This window comes from Chiloscyllium plagiosum, chromosome 11 (genome assembly GCF_004010195.1).
Source record: "Chiloscyllium plagiosum isolate BGI_BamShark_2017 chromosome 11, ASM401019v2, whole genome shotgun sequence".
In the NCBI taxonomy this organism is placed as follows: domain Eukaryota; kingdom Metazoa; phylum Chordata; class Chondrichthyes; order Orectolobiformes; family Hemiscylliidae; genus Chiloscyllium; species Chiloscyllium plagiosum.
The window spans coordinates 64,933,381-64,955,606 of NC_057720.1; the positions used below are offsets into that span (position 1 = coordinate 64,933,381).

General features: G+C 41.5%; 1 protein-coding gene across 5 annotated transcripts in view; it reads left to right on the forward strand.

The window, feature by feature from the left end:
* soat1 (sterol O-acyltransferase 1) overlaps positions 1-22,226 on the forward strand; it is a 105,608-nt gene that overhangs the window by 65,598 nt on the left and 17,784 nt on the right. For all 5 annotated transcript variants that reach the window (XM_043699579.1, XM_043699578.1, XM_043699581.1 and 2 more), the window contains 6 exons: positions 6,984-7,129; positions 7,993-8,052; positions 8,275-8,382; positions 11,532-11,814; positions 13,769-13,844; positions 21,032-21,113. In XM_043699579.1, the coding sequence (XP_043555514.1) occupies positions 6,984-7,129; positions 7,993-8,052; positions 8,275-8,382; positions 11,532-11,814; positions 13,769-13,844; positions 21,032-21,113 (755 nt within the window). The remainder of the gene's footprint in view (positions 1-6,983; positions 7,130-7,992; positions 8,053-8,274; positions 8,383-11,531; positions 11,815-13,768; positions 13,845-21,031; positions 21,114-22,226) is intronic.

The window sequence follows — 22,226 nt, forward strand, 5'->3', positions numbered from 1 at the left end:
TGAAAGAAGTTTCAGTCTTCAAACAAACTATTTATAACAAATCTTGTGATTCAGACAAAGTATTCAGATCAGCTTTTAAGTGCAGTGTTCTAATGATTGCGAGAGACTATAAAATAATACAAAACATACAAGTGGCCATTATGTGGAGATTGTGTGATGTATTTACTCTGCTATGTATTTACTCTGCAACTACCACTTTTGCCCTGCCATGTAGTAGGGTTTTGCTGCCAGTCATAACTCTATTAGAAACTGTGGGCAAGATCTAAATTACTTTCAGATAGTGTTTAAAAGTGCTTCTGTGTTCAGGGAACATTCTGAGCACTTAATATATGCAGTTTAACACATGCCATTAGATTTTCTTCCCAGGTATCAAAAAGTGTATTATTAGTACACCACCTTCATTGTGTTAGTTCTTATTCTTCACTTTTTTTAATGTGAGTGTCATTGATAAGACTGGGTCAGCATTTATTGTTCATCACTACTTGCCCTTGAGAAGGTGGTGTTGAGCCACCAACCTGTACTGCGATAATCCAACAAATATAGATGTATCTACAATGCTGTTGGCAGTTTCTGGATTTTTAACCAGCAGCATTGCAATTGTAAATGAGGTAGTGTGTGGATTCTAGGGGACATTACAACTGGTGGTTTTCCCATGCACTGGCTTTGTCCTTAGCGGCATTGGTTACGGATCTGCTTAGTGTTGTCAATAGAGGTTTTGAGATATATGGAAATGCAAAGTGACTTATTGATACCCCTGTATCAGTGGTGGTTGTATTGAAAATTATAGGTACTGGATGGGATGCTGATACAGTAGGTGATTGTGATGTTTCATATTGAAACTTCTTCAATGTTGAAACTGGTCTCATCTAGACTAGTGGAGAGTATTGATCTGTGTTTTATAGATGGGAAGCGGGCTTCAGAAAATTGGGAGGTGAATTCACTGCCTCTTACCTCTTGTTGCACAATTGAGTTTCTGTTATGGTGTTAACCCCTAGAGTGTTAGTGTAGGGTTCAGCAACATTATACCATTGGTTCTCTGGTTGTGATGGACACTGTTTTCTTCATTGCTTCATAGAATGTAGGTATCCTTAATTACTCTTGAACTGTGTTGTTAAGTTGCATCATTCTACTGATTGCATGTTTTGTATTTTTCCTGAAAAAGAAAGAAAAACCTTTTAATCGCTAGCAGAAAAAGTTACACCAAAAAAGGTTTCAAGTGTGCAGCTGAAAGGGGAGAGAGGGAAAAATGTGGTTTAGATGATGATTTGCCCATTTTTCTTGACCCTTGAACTGCTACGCCATTTTCAGAGTGTAATTTAAATGCAACTGCATTGCTGTGGGTCTGGAGTTGCATGTAGACCAGACTGGCTAAGGATATCACATTTCCTTGCATAAAGGAATGGTATTAGTGAACCAGACAGGTTTTTAAAATAGTTGATCAGTGTTTTATGGTCTTTATTAAGTTTTCAACTGCAGGTTTTTTTTTAAAGTCAGTTTTAAACTCAGGTTTTTAAACTCAGTTTAAATTGTCCCAGCTGCCTTGGCGGTATTCAAACCCATGTCTCTGACCATTGCCCTGGGCTTCTGGATGACAAGTCCACTGACATTACTACTAGGTCGCCATCACTGACTTGTGTGGCCCCACAATCTATCTTGCTGCACAGTGTAGTGCCATATCTCTCCAGCCTCGCATGACAAATTATTGACTTGGTCAGTCCACTGCTATAGAGCTTTTATATGAAATTTGAACAAGTCAATATCTTTGGGCTTAGTAGGTTTCTGATGTATCTTTATTCTCTACCAATGTCCTCCCACTCAATTTAGTTCATTTCACCCTCACTCTGTGGTCGTTTTTGATGCACTTTATGGAGAACATCTCTGCTGTTATCCTCAATCACAGTGGTTGTGAATTCCATATTCCTATTATAATACAGCTGGTTCAGTTTTCTCCAGCATCCATCTAAATGCTGCCCAGGCCAGCCAACTAATTTAAAACTTGCTTAATATTGCGTATTTCAGTGAGTAACAGGAGTCAACCTCAAAGGACATGAGAAATATAAGCAAGATTGGGCCATTTGGCCCCTCAGGCCTGTCTGCTGTTCAACAGGATCATGACTCATCTGCCTCCTGTTTCAACTCCTCGTCATAGCTCTCAACTGTTATGGTTCTGTTCACCGAGCTGGGAATTTGTGTTGCAGACATTTCGTCCCCTGTCCAGGTGACATCCTCAGTGCTTGGGACCCTCCTGTGAAGCGCTTCTGTGATGTTTCCTCCGGCATTTATAGTGGTTTCTCTCTGCCGCTTCCAGTTGTCAGTTCCAGCTGTCCGCTGCAGTATATTGGGTCTAGGTCGATGTGCTTATTGATTGAATCTGTGGATGTGTGCCATGCCTCTAGGAATTCCCTGGCTGTTTGGCTTGTCCTATAATAGTAGTGTTGTCCCAGTCGAACTCATGTTGCTTGTCATCTGCGTGTGTGGCTACTAAGGGTAGCTGGACAACCAACTTCCATTCCTAGACGTGATGGTACAGAGAACACCGAACGGAAAATTCACCACAAAGGTATACAGGAAAGTAACACACACAGACCAAGTCCTGAACTACGAAAGCAACCACCCCAACACACAAAAAAGAAGTTGCTTCAAGACACTGTTCAAAAGGGCCACAACACACTGAAGCACACCAGAACTGCAAAAAGAGGAAGAAGACCACCTCTACAATGTATTCGCCAAAAACGCATACCCCCACAATTTCATCAACAGATGCGTAAGGGAAAGACAACAGAATGAGGACATGCCACAACCCAAAGGACTAGCCACGTTCCTGTACATCAAGAACATTTCTGAACTGACAGCCAGACTACTATGACCACTAGGACTCATAACAGCACACAAACCAACAGCCACCCTCCGACAGCAACTCGCTAGGACAAAGGGCCCGATACCCAGCATGAGCAAAACCAACGTAGTGTACAAAATCCCATGGAAGGACTGTACAAAATATTATATAGGACAACAGGAAGACAGCTAACGATCTGTATCCATGAACACCAACTAACCACGAAATGACACGACCAGCTATCCTTAGTAGCCACACACTCTGGTGACAAGCAACAGGAGTTCAACTGGGACGACACTACTTTTATAGCTTAAAAATGTGTTGCTGGAAAAGCGCAGCAGGTCAGGTAGCATCAAAGGAGAAGGAGAATCGACGTTTCGGGCATTCGCCCTTCTCCTTTTCCAGCAACACATTTTTAAGCTCTGATCTCCAGCATCTGCAGTCCTCACTTTCTCCTTTTTTACTACTATTATAGGACAAGCTAAGCAGAGAACAGCCAGGGAATTCCTAGAGGCATGGCACTGATCCACAGATTCTATCAACAAACACATCGACCTGGACCCAATATACCAGCCACTGCAGCGGACAGCTGGAACTGACAACCGGAAACGGCAGAGACAAACCGCTATAAATGCCAGAAGAAACAACACAGAAGCGCTTCACAGGAGGCTCCCAAGCACTGAGGATGTCACCTAGACCGGGGACGAAACGTCTGCAACACAAATTCCCAGCTCGGCGAGCACCCGAGCTACAAATCTTCTCCCAAACTTTAAGTAGCTCTCAACTCCCTAATACATCATAAATTGATGTACCTCTGCTTTGAATTTTTTGTTATCTAGCCTCCACAACTGTCTGGAGAGAAGATAATTCCAGACATTCAGTACTCTCTAAGAGAAGAAATGCGTTTGCATCTCAGAGTGACCACTTATTCTGTAACTATTTATCCTTGTTTAAGATTTCCCCTACAGTTCAGAAGCAGCATCTCAAATTTACCATGTCAGAATGTTATGACAATTCTTCACTACAGAGTCACATCATTCCTCATTGTACTAAACGCTATTAAACAAAGCCCTGACCTTGATCAATTAACCCCTCCATCCTTGGAATAAGCCTAGTGAATCTCTCTTTTGAACTGCCTCCAGCCAGTGTATCCCTTTTTAAATATCAGGACCAACACTATGCACAATACTCCAAATTCACCAGCATCCTTTGCAGCTGTAATGCAACTCCCAAACAACAAAGGCCAAAATTTCATTTGTTTATTTCGTTATTTGCTGTACCTGTATACTAGCTCTTTCAGACACAAGAACACCCAGCTTCCTGTAGACTTTTTTTTCCATTACATATTAGTCTGTCTTTTGATTTTAACAGCCAAAGTGAATGCTTCCTTTCCAGCATCCATCTGTCAAGTTTTGGCCTCACTCGACCTACCTATCCCTTTGTAGATTCCTTATGTCCTCATTACAACGTGCTCTCCTATCCATTTCTGTGTAGTGTGCAAATCTGGATAAAATATGTTCTGTCCCTTCCTCTGAGTCACTGATGTAGATAGTAAGTAATTGAGGCCCTAGAATTTTTGCCTGTGGCACTCCACTAGCTACATTATTTCAATCTGAAAGACTGTCAAATCCTCACTCGGTCTTCTGTGTGGTGACTAATCCTTGGTCCATGCTGTTAAAAGTGGATAAATCCCCAGGACCTGATCAGGTGTACCCGAGAACTCTGTGGGAAGCTAGAGAAGTGATTGCTGGGCCTCTTGCTGAGATATTTGTATCATCGCTAGTCACAGGTGAGGTGCCGGAAGACTGGAGGTTGGGCAAACGTGGTGCCACTGTTTAAGAAGGGTGGTAAAGACAAGCCAGGGAACTATAGTCCGGTGAGCCTGATCTTGGTGGTGAGCAAGTTGTTGGAGGGAAACCTGAGGGACAGGGTGTACATGTATTTGGAAAGGCAAGGACTGATTAGGGATAGTCAACATGGCTTTGTGCATGGGAAATCATGTCTCACAAACTTGATTGCATTTTTTTGAAGAAGTAACAAAGAAGATTGATGAGGGCAGAGTGGTAGACGTGATCTATATGGACTTCAGTAAGGCGTTTGGCAAGGTTCCCCATTGGAGACTGATTAGCAAGGTTAGATCTCTTGGAATACAGGGAGAACTAGCCGTTTGGATACAGAACTGGCTCAAAGGTAGAAGAGAGAGGGTGGTGGTGGAGGATTGTTTTTCAGACTGGAGGCCTGTGACCAGTGGAGTGCCACAAGGAGTGGTGCTGGGCCCTCTACTTTTTGTCATTTACATAAATGATTTGGATGCGAGCATAAGAGGTACAGTTAGTAAGTCTGCAGATGACACCAAAATTGGAGGTGTAGTGGACAGCGTAGAGGGTTACCTCAGATTACAACAGGATCTGGACCAGATGGGCTGAGAAGTGGCAGATGGAGTTTAATTCAGATAAATGTGAGGTGGTGCATTTTGGGAAAGCAAATCTTAGTAGGACTTAATGGTAAGGTCTGAGGAAGTGTTGTTGAACAAAGAGACCTTGGAGTGCAGGTTCATACATAACTCCTTGAAAGTGGAGTCGCAGGTAGATAGGATAGTGAAGAAGGCGTCTGGTATGCTTTTCTGTATTGGTCAGAGTATTGAGTATAGGAGTTGGGAGGTCATGTTGAGGCTGTACAGGACATTGGTTAGGCCACTGTTGGAATATCGCGTGCAATTTTGGTCTCCTTCCTATCGGAAAGATGTTGTGAAAGTTGAAAGGGTTCAGAAAAGATTTACGAGGATGTTTCAAGGGTTGGAGGATCTGAGCTACCGGGAGAGGCTGAACAGGCTGGGGCTGTTTTCCCTGGAGCGTCGAAGGCTGAGGGGTGACTTTATAGAGTTTTACAAAATTATGAGTGGCATGGATAGGATAAATAGACAAAGTCTTTTCTCTGGGATTGGGGAGTCCAGAACTAGAGGGCATAGGCTTAGGGTGAGAGGGGAAAGATATAAAAGAGACCTAAAGGGCAACTTTTTCACGCAGAGGGTGGTACGTGTATGGAATGAGCTGTCAGAGGAAGTGGTGGAGGCTGGTACAATTGCAACATTTAAGAGGCATTTGGATGGGTATATGAATAGGAAGGGTTTGGAGGGATATGGGCCGGGTGCTGGCAGGTGGGACTAGATTGGGTTGGGATATCTGGTCGGCATGAATGGGTTGGACCGATGGGTCTGTTTCCATGCTGTACATTTCTATGACTCTATGATATTGCCCCTAATACTATGATCTTGTGTGATACGTTTTTATGTGACACTTTATTAAATGCCTTCTGAAAATCCAAATGCACTAAGTTTATCGTTTCCCTTTTATTAACTCTGCGTGTTATATCCTCAGAGAACTCTGGCAAATTTGTCAAACATTATTATCTTTTTACTAAACCAAGTTAACTCTGTTTGAGTTCAGCTTTTCTAAATGTTCTGTTTCTTTCTTAATGATGGACCCTTTCCTTTTCCTTTCAGATTCATGGTTCAATGTGTGTGGCTCATAACCTTTTGTGGGTTTGACTTGGAATTGTGATTTTGGATTGATTTCCTTTATACTCGCACTGCTGAAGTTTTGCCACTTGTAAAACTTAAATAATTGCAGTTCCAGCTTTTCTAGTTACTGAAGTTGTATGGGCATTAAGTTTGTGGTATACTGTGTTAGATTGTAAAAGCCAATTTTGGAGACTACTTCTTTGAATGAAAAAGTTTGGCATGTTTTTGATACATTTGTAACAATTCTTCACTCCGCAGCATTTTATCATGTTTTGTGGAACAAATTTAATCCTCAGCAAATGATTCTCCCTCCAACTACGGGGCAAGTTTCCCTCTTCCCCCAACCCAGTTCCAGAACTTCATTTTCAACATAAATACAACTTGTTCCTCGCTGCTACCGGTTCTGATGAATCACTGTACTCAAACATTAACTCTGCTCTCTTTCCACAGATACTGTCAGACCTGATGGATTTCACTGGCAATTTCTGTTTTTACCTTTAATATTAATGTTGAGACTTGAGATATGTAACACCTGTGAAGTTCCTTTTGGGGATTTTTAAATTAAAAAGCATCATGTGGATCCTAGTTGTGCTTTAAGCTTTAATTCCGTTTTTGTTTTTTTTTTAGCAAATGAAGACAGACTTGTTGAAGCAGTTTGATTTTCAGTTTAACCATTTTGTGGATAACCTGATTGATGAATCAACCAGCCTCGACTCTGGTTCTCCTTTCTTATGTTCATCAGTGAATAAAGAACTGACAGCTTTAGCTCACAGGTAAGGAATGAAAGAAATATGAACACTAGAGGCAATATACATGAAAGCTCAAGCAGGCTAAAGAGTCAGTGTCAGAGAAGGCTGCCATTTTACCTAAGTCTTTGCCAGTTTTCTGGATCAGAAATTCAGCTAGTCCTATTCCCTTTTCTTTTTTCTCTGTAGCACAGCAAATTATTTCCCTGTACATACTTATTCCTTTTGAAAACCATTATTGAATCAGCTCCCAACACCCCTCCAGGAAGTGCATTCCACATTATAATCACACTGTGAATTAGCTTTTCCTCATTTGGTTCTTCTGCCAACCATGTTAAATCAATGTCATCTGGTTATTGAACCTTCTGTCAGTGAGAGTAGTTTCGCCTCAGTGTACACTGTATAAAGATTTGACTGCATTATTTAAGCCCCACTGTCAGACCACCTAGTCTATAAGGAGAAGAACTGAAAGTTTTCCAAACTACGTAACTGACACAGTTTAAGTGTCCAATACTCAGAACTAGTGCTGTTTGTGCCAGTATTGTACATTCAAGCATAAGTTCCAAGAATTTTGTGGGAGAGTAGTGTAGGGTGTTTTTTTTTTGTGCCTCATGTATGCTACTTTGTGAAAGAGTAACCAAGGACAAATGTTTGCTTCATCCAGAGGGAGATGCTTACTTGATACGTGTGTGAGGTGTGTAAAGAGGCTGACTTGATAAATTCAACACTTATTTTCTGAACGGTGACTCAGTTCTTAGTTTTTGAAAGGCATTTTGAGTTCTGATTACTCGCCATATTAACCTTAACTTTTGACGTATTTCAGTTGGGGTTAATCATAATTAAATGCTTACTGTGTTGTTAAGTTCTAATTTAAATATATCTGGTTACAGACAGGCAAGGGCACCCCCTGAGAAAGGAAAGCATTTCATATCTCGGCGATCTCTGCTTGAGTGAGTACGCTCTTTATGTGGGTCACCCACCCTTAACTTGCTAAATCTCTCCAACTCTCAATTCTTGTCTGCTCAATTGGCTTGAGTTTGCACTTCTAAACTTGTGTTTAAGCAATTGAATTTTGTTTCCACTATCCTAAGTCATGTGCTCCTTTTTAGTTCTTGGTGCAACTATGTTGCAACATACCACAGATTAAAAGTGCTTCTCTGTTCCCCATTCAGTGAGCTGTTTCAAGTGAATCATATCCGGACCATCTATCACATGTTCATCGCTCTACTCATCTTATTTATAGTCAGTACCCTGGTGATGGACTTCATTGATGAAGGAAGGTAGGAATTCGGGAAGATAATAAGAGGGCAGAAAAGGCGAATATAGTCTATAACTTAAGAGCTTGAGTCATATGTGTATTTGTAAATGATCTTGCATACATGGCCAAATATGCTCAACAAAAGCCGAGCATATTTAAACTTGCTAAAATGGAATATACGTTTAGAATAATATACTTTCTGCATCACTGAATTAGTAGCCTTGATGAATTCATAGCATAACGTTTAGTTACCATTTCATCACTAGTTATAAGTCTATTAGACAATGTGCAGTTAAGTTCTCAGGCAAAAACAAATTGCTGGAGAAACCTGAGGTGTCTGGCCGTATCTGTGGAGAGAAAGCAGGATCAATGTTTTGAGTCCTGGAATCCTTCAACAGAACTGATTTGTAGTTGGGAAAAGGTGGAATATATGCTGAGGTTGGATTGTCGAATAGGGTAAAGAAGTAAGTGATTGAAGATGGAGCCCAAAAAGAGAACAGCAGTTAAGCAGATTAAGAGATGGATAATGCAGAGCTGAGGAGAAAGAAAAGCTTGTAATAGAGATTATGAAGCGGTGAATATGGATTGGCGTGTTGAAAGAAGCCCATATGATTACAGAATCAGGGGTTTGGGATAGGGACATAAAAGGTGATGTTCAGGCTCTGAAAATTACTGAACTCACTTGAGTCCTATAAGCTGCAGAGTCTCCAAATGTAAAATGAGATGTTATTCTTACAACTTGCACGAAACATCAATGGAGCACTGCAGTAGGCCCAAGCCAGAAATTTTGGCCAGGGAACACAGTGATTTGTTGAAGTGGCATGTAATCAGAAACTGAGTTATTTTTGCAGATAAAACGTAAATGTTATGCAAAGTGGCTGCCTAGTCTGGTTTGCCTTCACAATTTAGTGCAGACCAAATTGTGAGCAGTGAATGCCGTAGACTAGATTGAATCAAATGCAGGTAAATCACTGCTTCACCGAGAACATGTGTCTGGGGCTTTGGATGGTGAGGATAGAAGTAAACAGACAAGCATTATTTCAGCGATTGTCATAGCTTCATAGAGATGAGCATGGAAATGAGTTTGGTTGAACTCGTCATGCTGACGAGGTATCCTAAATTAATCTGCTCCCATTTGTCAGTGCTTCCTCTGGCATCTCATTCCATAATATGCACCACCCCCTGCATGAAAAAGTTGCTGCTTGGGATTCTTTTAAATCTTTCCCCTCTCACCTGAAATCCATGAACTTCCCCAAAAATCCTGGGAGATAAAAAAAAGAGACCGTGGCTATTTAGCATATCCTTGCCCTTTGATTTTAGAAACTTCTGTAAATTCGCCCCTCGGCCTCCGAACTCCATGGAAAATAGCACCAGTCTATTTAGCCTCCGTCTTTAGTTCAAACCCTTCAAACCTAGCAACATCCTTGTAAATCTTTTCTGAATCCTTTCAAGTTTCACAACATTTTTTCTATTAATACAGAGACCAGAATTGAATGCAGTATTCCAATAGTGGCCTCACCGATGTCCAGTACAGCCGCAGCATGACCTCCCAATTCCTATACTCTGCACTGACCAATAAAGGCAAGCGTTCTAAAGCCCCGTCTACCTGCGACTCCACCCTCCATGAACTATGAACCTGCACCCCAAGGTCTCTGTTTGGCAGCACTCCCAGGGCCTTTTCCATTAAGTGTATATGTCCTGCCCTGATTTGCCTTTCCAAAACACCACACCTCACATTTATCTAAATTAAACGGAGATGGTGGGAGTGGGGGAGAAGAGGACCAGGATATCTCAGTGGGGATGATCCCAGCTGAATGCTAACAAGGGAGAGGAGGGAAATATTCCTCTCCTGGTGGCATTCTGGTGCAGGTGGCAGAAATGCCAGCGTATGATCTTTTGGATCTGCATGCTTGAAAGGGAGTATAGCAGTGGTTTACCTGAATGGACCCCAGTTATGCCTGTATCTCTGGGATTTGTGGAACATTTCTTGTTCCAATTTTACTTGGGATGCGTCCCCATCACTCTTTGTTCAGTACATCAATGACATCATTGCTTCTGCCTCCCTCTCTTGCCTGGAATTGGAAACGTTTATTAATTTTGCTTCCAATTTCTACCTCTCCTCACCTCCACCTGGTCTATCTCTGACACCTCCCTTCCTCAACATGTTTAGTCCCCGTTTTTTGGTGATAGATCGACCACCGATATCCATTACAAACCCAATGACTCGGCAGACGTCTTACTCTGCTTCCGATAAAGACTTCATTCCATTCTCCCTGTCTCTGTCTCCATTGCATCTGTTCTGATAATACCAGTTTCCTAGGAAGGCCCTTAAGAAATTTCCACTTCTGTTTTCTCACCTGAGGATTCCCCACCACGGGATTGGCAGGGCCCTCGGCTATATCCAACTACTTTGCCCACTTCTGTTGAACTATTTGTAAGCGACTATTTTTCTTTTATGCATTAACCTCCTTGTATGTTTTTGTTTCAGTCCAATTTTAAAATGAATGACGAGGTCAGCCGTAAATGTTGGACAAACTAGAAAAGTTGGACCAACTTATCTGTATGACTAATGATCAGATCAATGGAACAGTTGTTCTATTGCATCTAGATTTTGTTTTAGAAATAGCTTGTTTCCCTTGAACTGATGTTTTAGTCTGGGTGGGAGAAATTCTATCTTTCAATTCATTCATCAAGTTGATACAGTGATAGTATTCTGTAATGATGTGTACCCGAACCTGTACTACCCCCTTCAGTTCAAGGTTATATGTCAATGGCAGCATTTTGAGTTGCGGGGCACCAAGGTGAAGTGTTGGTGACTGCTGTTTTATCATAGGTACAGGTAGTACTGGGTGCAGTCTGAAGTGTTGAAATAGAATATCTTATAGAATGTACACTGACACACAACTTGAGTACACTGGTTTAGGTGTTGATATTTATAGCATTTTTTAATTACTCTTCTATACATATGTGAACTACTACAAAGGCCAGCAATTTTTGTCCATTCCTTGCTGTGTTTGACAAGTTAATGGTCAACAAGTTAATTGAACTGGTTATCACTTTTTAAAGTAATGAGACTGTAGTACTGTGAGTGAATTACTGAAGAAACACCTGTACGTATTTATTTAATACCTTGGTTGTCTTTACCTTGATTGCTCTTCTTCCTTTTTGCAGGCTGGTCCTTGACTTCGATCTGTTGGTTTATGCCTTTGGGAAATTTCCCATTGTCATTTCCACCTGGCTCTGCATGTTCCTGTCTACTCTACTCATTCCATATGGCTTGTTTCTGCAATGGGCGTTTGGATACTATGCATCAAAACATAAAGTTTTACGTATGGTGTTCTTTGGTGCATTATTTTTGTTGTTCCAGATAGTGGGCCTTTGGGCTGCCCCAGTCTACACAGTTATTCATTTTCGTCTACCTCCAGCCTCCCGTTTCATTGTTATATTAGAACAGGTTGGTATCCTCTTATAGGATTTGGTTTATCCTTTAATTACCTTAAGACCAAAATTTGAAAGGAATCTGAATTTTGCATTTTAATCAGCAGTCTATCTCCTAACTGATTAAAGGATTCAACAAGGGCAGCTAGCTTTAAAGTTAACTTTTTACTTATAAATACTGTGTCTTATGCCTGTCTGTCATACCAGGTCTGAGGAAGGGGCTGAGCCTCTGAAAGCTTGCAATTTCAAATAAGCCTGTTGGACTATAATCTATTGTCGTTTGATTTTTCATCTTATCCACCCCAGTCCAACTCTGCCATCTCCATATCGTGTCCTTTCTTTTGTTAGTAATTCAAATTTTCGAGCTTGTTTTTGGCATTTATACTGCCAAGACTTATTTCTGAGGATTTGTAAATTGGGTTTACTACCTCATGATCTGTAGGAAGAATACTGAAGAACCTATAGAAGAAAAACAATTCCATTATATAAAAAAGAAATGTTGGAAGTACACAGCAAGTTTGGTAATATCTGTGGAGAATTAAACAGAATTCAGGTTTCAGATTGGCAACATAGCAATTTTCTGATCGAAGGAAATACCAGTATTTTCTTTTTTTTTTGGTTGCAAGCATCTGCCATATTTTGCTCTTCCTTTTCATATCTCATTACTTTCTTCACTTCAAAATTGCCCTTTCCCTGGAATTTCATTTTGAAGCGAGTAACTATTTGTACTAACTTATTCAGACAAATGATCAAACATGTCTTTTGATTTCAATAAGTCTTGCTAAGGATCCCTCATAACCAGTATCCTAGTGTGAGGATGGCATAGCATTGTGGTGGGTATTTGTTATTCACTGTTCTAGAGTCAGACCGCATGGAAACAGACCCTTCGGTCCAACCAGTCCATGCTGAACATAATCCCAAACTAAACTTGTCCCACCTGCCTGCTTTTGGCCCATATCCCATCATACCTTTCCTATTCATGTACCTACCCAAATGTTCTTTAAATGTTATACCCTCATTCACCACTTCCTCAGGAAGTTCATTCCACACACGTTATCTCTTCCATTCTCCTCATTTGATCATGCCTGGCTGTGATATTCATGTGAACCAAATTGTGCTGTTCGAAACCAACAATCCCCTTCTCTGACCTCAACACACCCATGCACCCATTCCCATGCATCCCCACTCCTTAAATTTCCCACAACCTCCTTCCCTTGCACATGCAGGACATGTTAAAGCTGCAAGGTCTGGTACAACATCAGGATTTCCTGAGCAAGCAGTAAAGTTCTGTGAATAAAATAAGCAATTTAAACTGACATGGCATTTGAGGCCTGTGTATCCTTATGTATATGGTTGCTTGTGCAGAATCAGTGAACTGACCTGAAAGTGAGACACTGCCTGAGAATTCAAGAAGCTGCTCACTACCACCTTGTTGAGGGCTATTAAGGTTACATGATTAATGCTGGCCTAGGCAGTGTAGGAGTGCATGATTTTTTTTTTTTTAAAAGGACTTGTGTATTTTGTAATGCAGCCTATACAGGAATTTCTGCTATTACACATGTTCTGTCAATGCAAATTGGCTATAACAAGATTGACGAATGCTAATAGCTGTTTGGATAAAGCAGAATTTCTACTGTGTACAGGTATAGTGTTTTTTTTTGTAATGTGATTTTGCACAAGAACACAGTTCTCGTGTTATACGAAAAATACCTGTAATTTCTAGATTTCTAATATCATTTTGAGGGGATTTTTCCACTGAAAAATAGTACCAGTCAGTTTCCCATAGTACATGGCTTTATTATTCAAATAGGTAAAGGATCCACTGCTCTTTTCGCCATAGAATCTAACTGCCAGTTAGATTCTAAGCATCCACCATTTGTAAGTAAAGAATGAAATGTGTTGGTCAAATGTTATAATTCCAAAGTGGCTCGACTTAAGATTCATGACAGTGGTCTGTATGATCTCCTTAGGTTCGCCTGATGATGAAAGCACATTCCTTCATACGGGAAAATTTCAGCAGAGTGATATCAAATAAAGAAAAGAACAGTGAGTATGAATATTTTTATCTTTCTCTTTTTTTTTTTAAAGCAGTGAGGTGGGAGTGGGCCCAAACCTCAGACTAGAAGAGTCTGTCTTTTCATAGAACATAGAACATAGAACAATACAGCACAGAACAGGCCCTTCGGCCCACGATGTTGTGCCGAACTTCTAACCTAGATTAAGTACCCATCCATGTACCTATCCAAATGCCGCTTAAAGGTCGCCAATGATTCCGACTCTACCACTCCCACGGGCAGCGCATTCCATGCCCCCACCACTCTCTGGGTAAAGAACCCACCCCTGACATCTCCCCTATACCTTCCACCCTTCACCTTAAATTTATGTCCCCTTGTAACACTCTGTTGTACCCAGGGAAAAAGTTTCTGACTGTCTACTCTATCTATTCCTCTGATCATCTTATAAACCCCTATCAAGTCACCCCTCATCCTTCGCCGTTCCAACGAGAAAAGGCCGAGAACTCTCAACCTATCCTCGTACGACTCCCTCTCCATTCCAGGCAACATCCTGGTAAATCTTCTCTGCACCCTCTCCAAAGCATCCACTTCCTTTTGGTAATGTGGTGACCAGAACCATACGCAGTATTCCAAATGTGGCCGAACCAAAGTCAATGGACAACCTCACACTTGGCAGGGTTGAACTCCATCTGCCACTCCTCAGCCCAGCTCTGCATCATATCTAAGTCCCTTTGCAGCCGACAACAGCCCTCCTCGCTGTCCACAACTCCACCTATCTTCGTATCACCTGCAAATTTACTGACCCACCCTTCGACTCCCTCATCTAAGTCATTAATAAAAATTACAAACAGCAGAGGACCCAGAACTGATCCCTGCGGAACTCCACTTGTAACTGGGCTCCGGGCTGAATATTTACCATCAGATAGTTTAGGAACTGACTTATAGTATAATAATGCATTTATTAGGGTTGCATCTCCTAAAAAGCTCAATTGAAACAATCTGTCAAGATTTGTAATGGCTATAGACTTGTCTGTTTATCCCATGTTTATACCAGTGCAGCTGATTGAGAATAAGATTTGAAATCTCAGATCGTTTTAATATCAGCCTTAAAACAAATATTTCTGGTTTTGAATTTCTTGGTTAATTATTTCTATTGCTTCTTTGTCCTTGTCTCCCTCACTTTGCGGAACACAATCCTGCTTTATCCCTTGACGCTCCCTAGCTCTTGTCAGGAATTTGTATTCCTGGTATCATCTCCTTTTTCTGAGAAATCACACTTTCCATAATTTATAATTTCACAAGTCCTTGAATGTTGTTAAAATGAAAGTGTATCAATCCACACTTGGTCACCCAAATAGTCTACGTCCCATATATTTTGAAGGAGACACTCTCGGTTGTATGTTGAGCACTTTCCATACCCCTTTCATAAGGATCTCTATTGACAAAAGAGATGAATATTGGATCACCTTTGCCAGATCAGCATTCTACAAACTATGGCAGTGACTGTAGATGACTAGGATCTCTGCAAGTCATCTCAAGATGGTGCAGAGCAGTTGTCACCACACACATGTACTGCAATAAAACCTGAATTGTGTATTAGTAGCAGTAAGGGCACTACAGAATTTCCATCAGCAGTGCCTTTACCTCTTGACAGTAACAGGACTGTCAAGTGAATGCTGTTTTCCATTCTGAAGTCAGCTCCACAGCCTTAAGGCAAAACTCAAATGAAGCAACTTGAAGTGACAGGAGACTGTGTCTGGATTATCAAAAAAGAATTTCCCATTCTGGTCTTATCCCCTCGACCTTCAAATGGCCAACATTCTATGGTAGGACAAATGATTTGCCAGCAAGGTCAGAGCACTGATTAAAAACTCTTTGAGGTGAGGATAATTTGTAATGTAATATTTTGCTATTCCCTTTATACATAAATAAACTCATGAGGACTCCAGTAGAAGGACAAGAGAGATATGTGCCATAGTGCAGCAGAACTCTGGGGCAAAGAACCTTCTATCAGATTGTGAAGGGCCTGACACAACACAGACTTGCTGTTATTTATTTTAGTGTCAATGACAGTGAGCTATTTTGTAATGTTCCAAAATGTACATTCCAACTGTTACAAGGCCACATCACAATACAACACCGTGTTGCATTCTGTTTACACCAGACAGCAGAATTTTTAATAAACGGTGGAAGATATTTTTGATGAATATTGGAAACACTTATAGGCTGAAAGCCTTATTCTTGATTAAATTCAGTGCATAGAAATGAGAGAGAATAAGGAGAGACCATACATGTCATAATTTTTAAGAATATGGATGAGGGTTTTAAGACTGAGATTTACTGGAAATTTCGGGTGTGGGAGATCACAGTAGATTGTTAAACAATAAAAGTTTGGATTGTTCATTTTGGAAGAGAGAAAGCCAAGAGGAGATTTGATAAGATTGATGTCATTAACTATGGAGGTAGAGAGAATAAAAAGAAAATTTTGCAGTTCTTGAAGGGTGATTAATGGGTGAGAACAGATTGAGGTGATTGATAAAAGAGCCTGGGTAATAGGCAGGAAGTGTCTCCAGCTGTTAATTTCCACATTTTGGATCTGGTGTGCTAGGTAGAGTATCTGCAATGCTATAGTCTTTGTGCAGCCATCTCACTGTACAATGATGCACAATCAGGTAAGGAGTGGATGGACCAAAAAGGAATGGGTAACTACCAGATTGAGTAAAAGCAAGTTTGTGGAGGCATCCCCTGGTCCGTGTTCTTTTTGAACAGTTTTTCTTTTTTTGGACACTACTGAGGAAAATGGTTCTTGCTGCATTCCCTTGAGAAACTAATTCTATCGCACCAGGAGTGGCTCAGCTGTGCAAGATGGGACAGAAAAGCATGGGAGAAAGAGAATTCTGTTTCAAGGGGAATAGATGTTTCTGCAGTTGCAAATGTAACAGCAGGATGACATGTTGCCTCTCTGGTGCCAGGGTCACGGCTGTTACTGAACTCCTGCAGGATATTACAAAAGGAAAGGATAAACAGCCAGCAGTCATGGTCCATGTTGATACCAATAACTTCAGCAAAAAGAGAGGTCAGGTCATGCAAGCAGGGATAGCAGTAATCTCAGGTTTATTCCTATTGTCACGTGCTAACGTGATCATTAGTAAGAGAATGGACTGCATGAATAATTGGCAGGATGGTAAAGGAGGGAGAGATTTTATATTCTTGAGGCACCGGATTGAACAAAGAACCAAGAAAATGTACAGCCCAGGAACAGACCCTTCGGCCCTCCAAGCCTGAACTGATCCAAATCTACTGAAAAATCTGTCGCCCAATTCCCAAGCATCTGTATCCCTCTGCTGCCCACCTACTCACGCATTTGTCCAGGCACATCTTAAATGCATCTACAGTGCCTTCCTCTACCACCTCTGCTGGCAACATGTTCCAGACACCCACCACCCTCTGTGTGAAGTACTTGCCGCGATATGCTCCTTAAACTTTTCACCCCTCACCTTAAAGGTGTGACCTCTCGTTATTGAATCCTTCACCCTGGGGAAAAAAGCTTATCTTTAACCACCCTGTCTATACCCTTCATGATTTTGTAAACCTCAATCAGGTTCCCCTCAATCTCTTTTTTTTCTAATGAAAACAAACCTTACCTACTCAACCTCTCTTCATAGCTAGCACCTTCCATGCCAGGCAACATCCTCGTAAATCTTCTCTGCACCCTCTCCAAAGCGTCCACATCCTTTTGGTAATGTGGCGACCAGAACTGTACACCGTATTCTAAATGCAGCTGAACCAATGTCTTGTACAATCTTAACTTGATTTGCCAGCTCTTACACTCAATACCCTGTCCAATGAAGGCAAGCATACCATTTGCCGCCTTGACCACACTATCCACCTGTGCAGCAATCTTCAGGGTACAATGGACCTGCACTCCCAGATCTCTCTGCCCATCAACTTTTCCCAAGGCTCTTCCGTTCATTGTATAATTCGCTCTAGAATTAGACCTGCGTAAATGCATCACCTCACATTTGTCCAGATTGAACTCCATTTGCCACCCTGCCGTCTATCTTTAGATTAGATTACTTAGTGTGGAAACAGGCCCTTCGGCCCAACAAGTCCACACCAACCCGCCGAAGCGCAACCACCCAGACCCATTCCCCTACATTTACCGCTGCACCTAACACTACGGGCAATTTAGCGTGGCCAAATCACCTAACCTGCACAGTTTTGGACTGTGGGTGGAAACCGGAGCACCTGGAGGAAACCCACGCAGACACTGGGAGAATGTGCAAACTCCACACAGTCAGTCGCCTGAGATGGGAATTGAACCCAGGTCTCTGGCGCTGTGAGGCAGCAGTGCTGACCACTGTGCCACCATGCCGCCTTACCTGATTGATTATCTATATCCTCCTCTATTCTTTGACAGTCCCTTATGCTTTCTGCTACTCCACCAATCTTCGTGTCATCTGCAAACTTGCTGATCATACCAACAGTGCCCTCTTCCAGATCATTTATGTATATCACGAACAACAGTGGCCCCAACACTGACCCCTGTGGAACACCACTGGTCACCTTTCTTCATTTTGAGAAATTCTCTTCAACTACTACTCTCTGTCTCCTGTTGCTCAACCAGTTCTTTATCCACCTACCTAGAACACCCTGCACATCGTCACTTTCTCTATTAGTTTACCATGGGGAACCTTATCAAAAGCCTTACTAAAGTCCATGTATATGACATCAACAGCCCTTCCTTCATCTATCAACTTGGTCACTTCCTCAAAGAATTCTATTAAGTTGGTAAGGCACGGTCTCCCCTGCACAAAACCATGTTGCCTATCACTGATAAGCCCATAAATAGATCCTATCCTTCAGTATCTTCTCCAGCAACTTTCCCACCACTGACGTCAGGCTCGCTGGTCTGTAGTTACCTGGAATATTCCTGCTACCCTTGTTGTCCCCCCTGCACAAGGTGAGCAACCTGCCAGTCTTCCAGCACCTCACCTATGTTTAAGGATGCCACAGGATATCTGTCAGGGCCCCAGTTATTTCCTCTCTCGCCTCCCTCAGCAACCTAGGATAGATCCCATCCGGTCCTGGGGATTTGTCCACCTTCATAACCTCTAGCCTACCCAACACATCTTCCCTCCTTATGTCAACATGATCCAGACTAATCAAACTTTTATCTCTAATCTCAACATTCATCATGTTCCTCTCCTCAGTGAACACTGATGCAAAGTAATCATTCAGAATCTCACCCATTCTCTCAGGTTCGACACACAGCTTTCCTTCATTATCCTTTAATGATTCTGGGCAAGATCAGCAGATTGTGCCCCAGCAGAATCTGGAACAAAAAAGGGCTGTGTTTTGTAATGTGGGGAAAACTTTAAATTAGATTGGTGGTGAACAAGAACCTGAGGGAAATGGATGTAAATATGAGAAAGAAAAGTGGAAGGCCGATGAAACTACAATAAACAGCAAGTCAGGCCATAGTGCAAGCAAAGAGAGAAAATGTCAAAGACCAATCTAATAGTAAAATATTTGCCTGCTTTCAATAAGGTAGACAAATAAAAGCACAACTAGTTAAGGGAAAGTGAGGACTACAGTTGGAGATCAGAGTCTAGAGTGTGGTGCTGGAAAAGCAGGCAGTCAGGCAGCATCCGAGGAGCAGGATAATTGACGTTTTGGGCATAAGCCCTTCATCAGGAATGAGGGGCAGACTCTGATCTCCAGTCTCTGTGTATGTGGGAAACATTTTAGAAATTAAGTCAGATGCCTTCGTTCACCGAGTAGGAAATTATGGAATCCACCAGCCCAGAAGGCTTTTGAAATGAGGCTACTGAATATATTTGAGAGAAAATAAGATATCTGGGCTCTAAATGTGTCGAGAGGTATGTGGAGAGAGCACAAGGGGAAGGATCAGCCATGATCATGTTGAATTATAGAGCAGGCTCAATTATCAGTTGACCTATTCCTGTTTTCTGTGTTGTGATACCCCTTTTACACAATAAGTGGTTAGCATTTGCCATGTAACTCTGAATGGGGTGGTCACTACCGATTTCAAAGGGAATTTGGTAAGTGAATGAAGGAACAGAACCAGCATTGTCTTGACGGACTGAATGCCATCCTCCAGTACTGTACTATTATTTGATTTAGGATGTCTGACTTTTGGGAGACAAGAACCGGATTTTGTAGGGAGTGTTGCATTGCCAGTAATGGAGCAAAATAGATTGCACAGTGGCTCAGTGGTTAGCACACAGCACCAGGGACTCTGGCTCAATTCCAACCTTGAGTGACTGCCTGTGTGGAGTTGGCATGTCCTCCCTGTGTCTGCGTGGATTTCTGTCAGGTGCTCTGGTTTCCTTCCACAGTCCAAAGATGTAAAGGTTAGGTGAGTCAGTCATGCTGAATTGCCCTGTAGTGTGTAGACTAAATGGATTAACCGTGATAAATGTGGGGTTACAGGGATAGAATGGTTTGCTTTTTCAGATGGTTGGTGCAGACTAAATGGCCTCAGTCTGCATTGTAGGGACTCTATGATTCTTAGGTAGTGGAGAATGCAGGAGCAGGGTACTGAGTTGGATGATCAACCATGATCATATTGAATGGTGGAGCTAGCTCAAAGGGTTGAAATGCCTATTCTTGTTCCTATTTTCCGTGTTTCTGTTTGTGTATTGTAGCTAGACTCTGTACACTTCAGTTGGGAAATCCTATATGCTAACGTGGCTGAAGTTAAGAACTCACTGTACAGATATTGTGGGAGCAAACTCTATGGTTAATTTTTTGCTCAGGCTGATATAAGGTTCCAACCTATTTATCATTATCAGTATTGCTTATGCTGATGCAGTATAATTGTTCGGGCTAAGATCTAATTCTTAGTCATGGGGTCAAAGCTTACCTGAGCAGAAGTGAAACAAGCTATTTCATTGTTGCTGCTTGGCGTGTTTAGTTATTACTTAGAAGTAAGAAAGTGGTTCTTGCAACCTCCAGCCTTGATCTGTGATCTGTGCGTGAGAGAAATCAGACCAGAACAAGGAAATTCAAGAACTCTGAAGGAAACAAATGCCCTTGTGCTATGTACCTATTCATATCTATATAGTGATTCCAATATTTTGCATTAAGCTGGTTTTATTTATGGTTGCAAAAGCTTTTCATTTGGATAGGCTGCTTTCTTTCTATTGAAGGCTTCATTGAGATCCTAATCTTTTGGTTTTATCTTTCTCTTAGGTGACGTTCAAATACCACAGTTTTCTCACTATCTCTACTTCCTTTTTGCTCCAACTCTCATATATCGGGACAGCTATCCCAGGTAAACTCAGTCAGATCATTATCAGAAAGCAGGTTGAATGAGTAACAGCTGTATCTTTTTTGAACTATTAATGTTGAGGAAAGTTGCTATAGTATTACCACAACAGACAGCTGCGTTCACTAGGTGAGGAGAGAGGTTCAGAAGGACAGTCCTTAGAGCTAACCTCAGCCAGTGCAGGAACTGAACTCATGCTGTTGATATCACTCTGTATCACAAACCAGCTGTCCAACCAACTGAGCTAACTGACACTCGAGGGACTAAGAAGGTAGATTTACGATGCAGAGTGATGCTAACAGTATGGATTTAATTACCACATCAGCAGACTTTATCATGAAGGACTCCTCTTCTCAACCCCTCTCATTGTCTGATGCATGGTGACCCTCAGGTTTAACTTATCACCAGATGCACCTTCTAATGAGAAAGCAGCCCTGTGGTCTGGTAGGATAATGACAACTTGACCTTTTGAACAAGTGAACAGTGTCTGTATGGTGTAAATTGTAATCTGCTAAATTATTTGAAGTTTTTAGCCGAAACAGAACTAAACCATTTAGCTTATAAACCTGTTCTGCCGGGACCTGGCCAGACTGTATCTCCACTCCATATCCTTACATTTGATGCATACCTCTTGATACTCTGATAAATATTAAATCTGATATGTGAAATTGCCAATGTAACTTCAGCCTTTTGAACAACTAAGTTCCTGATTTTGTTCCTGAAATACCCTAATTGTAATTTTAAGATGATCTCTTGTCCTGGATTCCCTTGTGGTAAGTGAAATGTTGTACAAGGTTATTTCCAAGTTATTAGTGATGTAGACCAGACCAGACCAGACCCCATCAATATATTTTAAGAAGGTAGCATAGACCCTAACCCTTTCTTATTTTAATGGTAAATGTGAAGTGACATGCTCCAGATGCATTGTGACTGATCAAACTACTCGATGTTAAGAAAACACTATAATTTAAACACTATAATTAAACTACAAATAAGTGGAAGAAATTTAGAATAACTTAACTATTGGAAAACTTAGCTGAAAATGTGTTGCTGGAAAAGTGCAGCAGGTCAGGCAGCATCCAGGGAACAGGAGAATCGACGTTTCGGGCATAAGCCCTT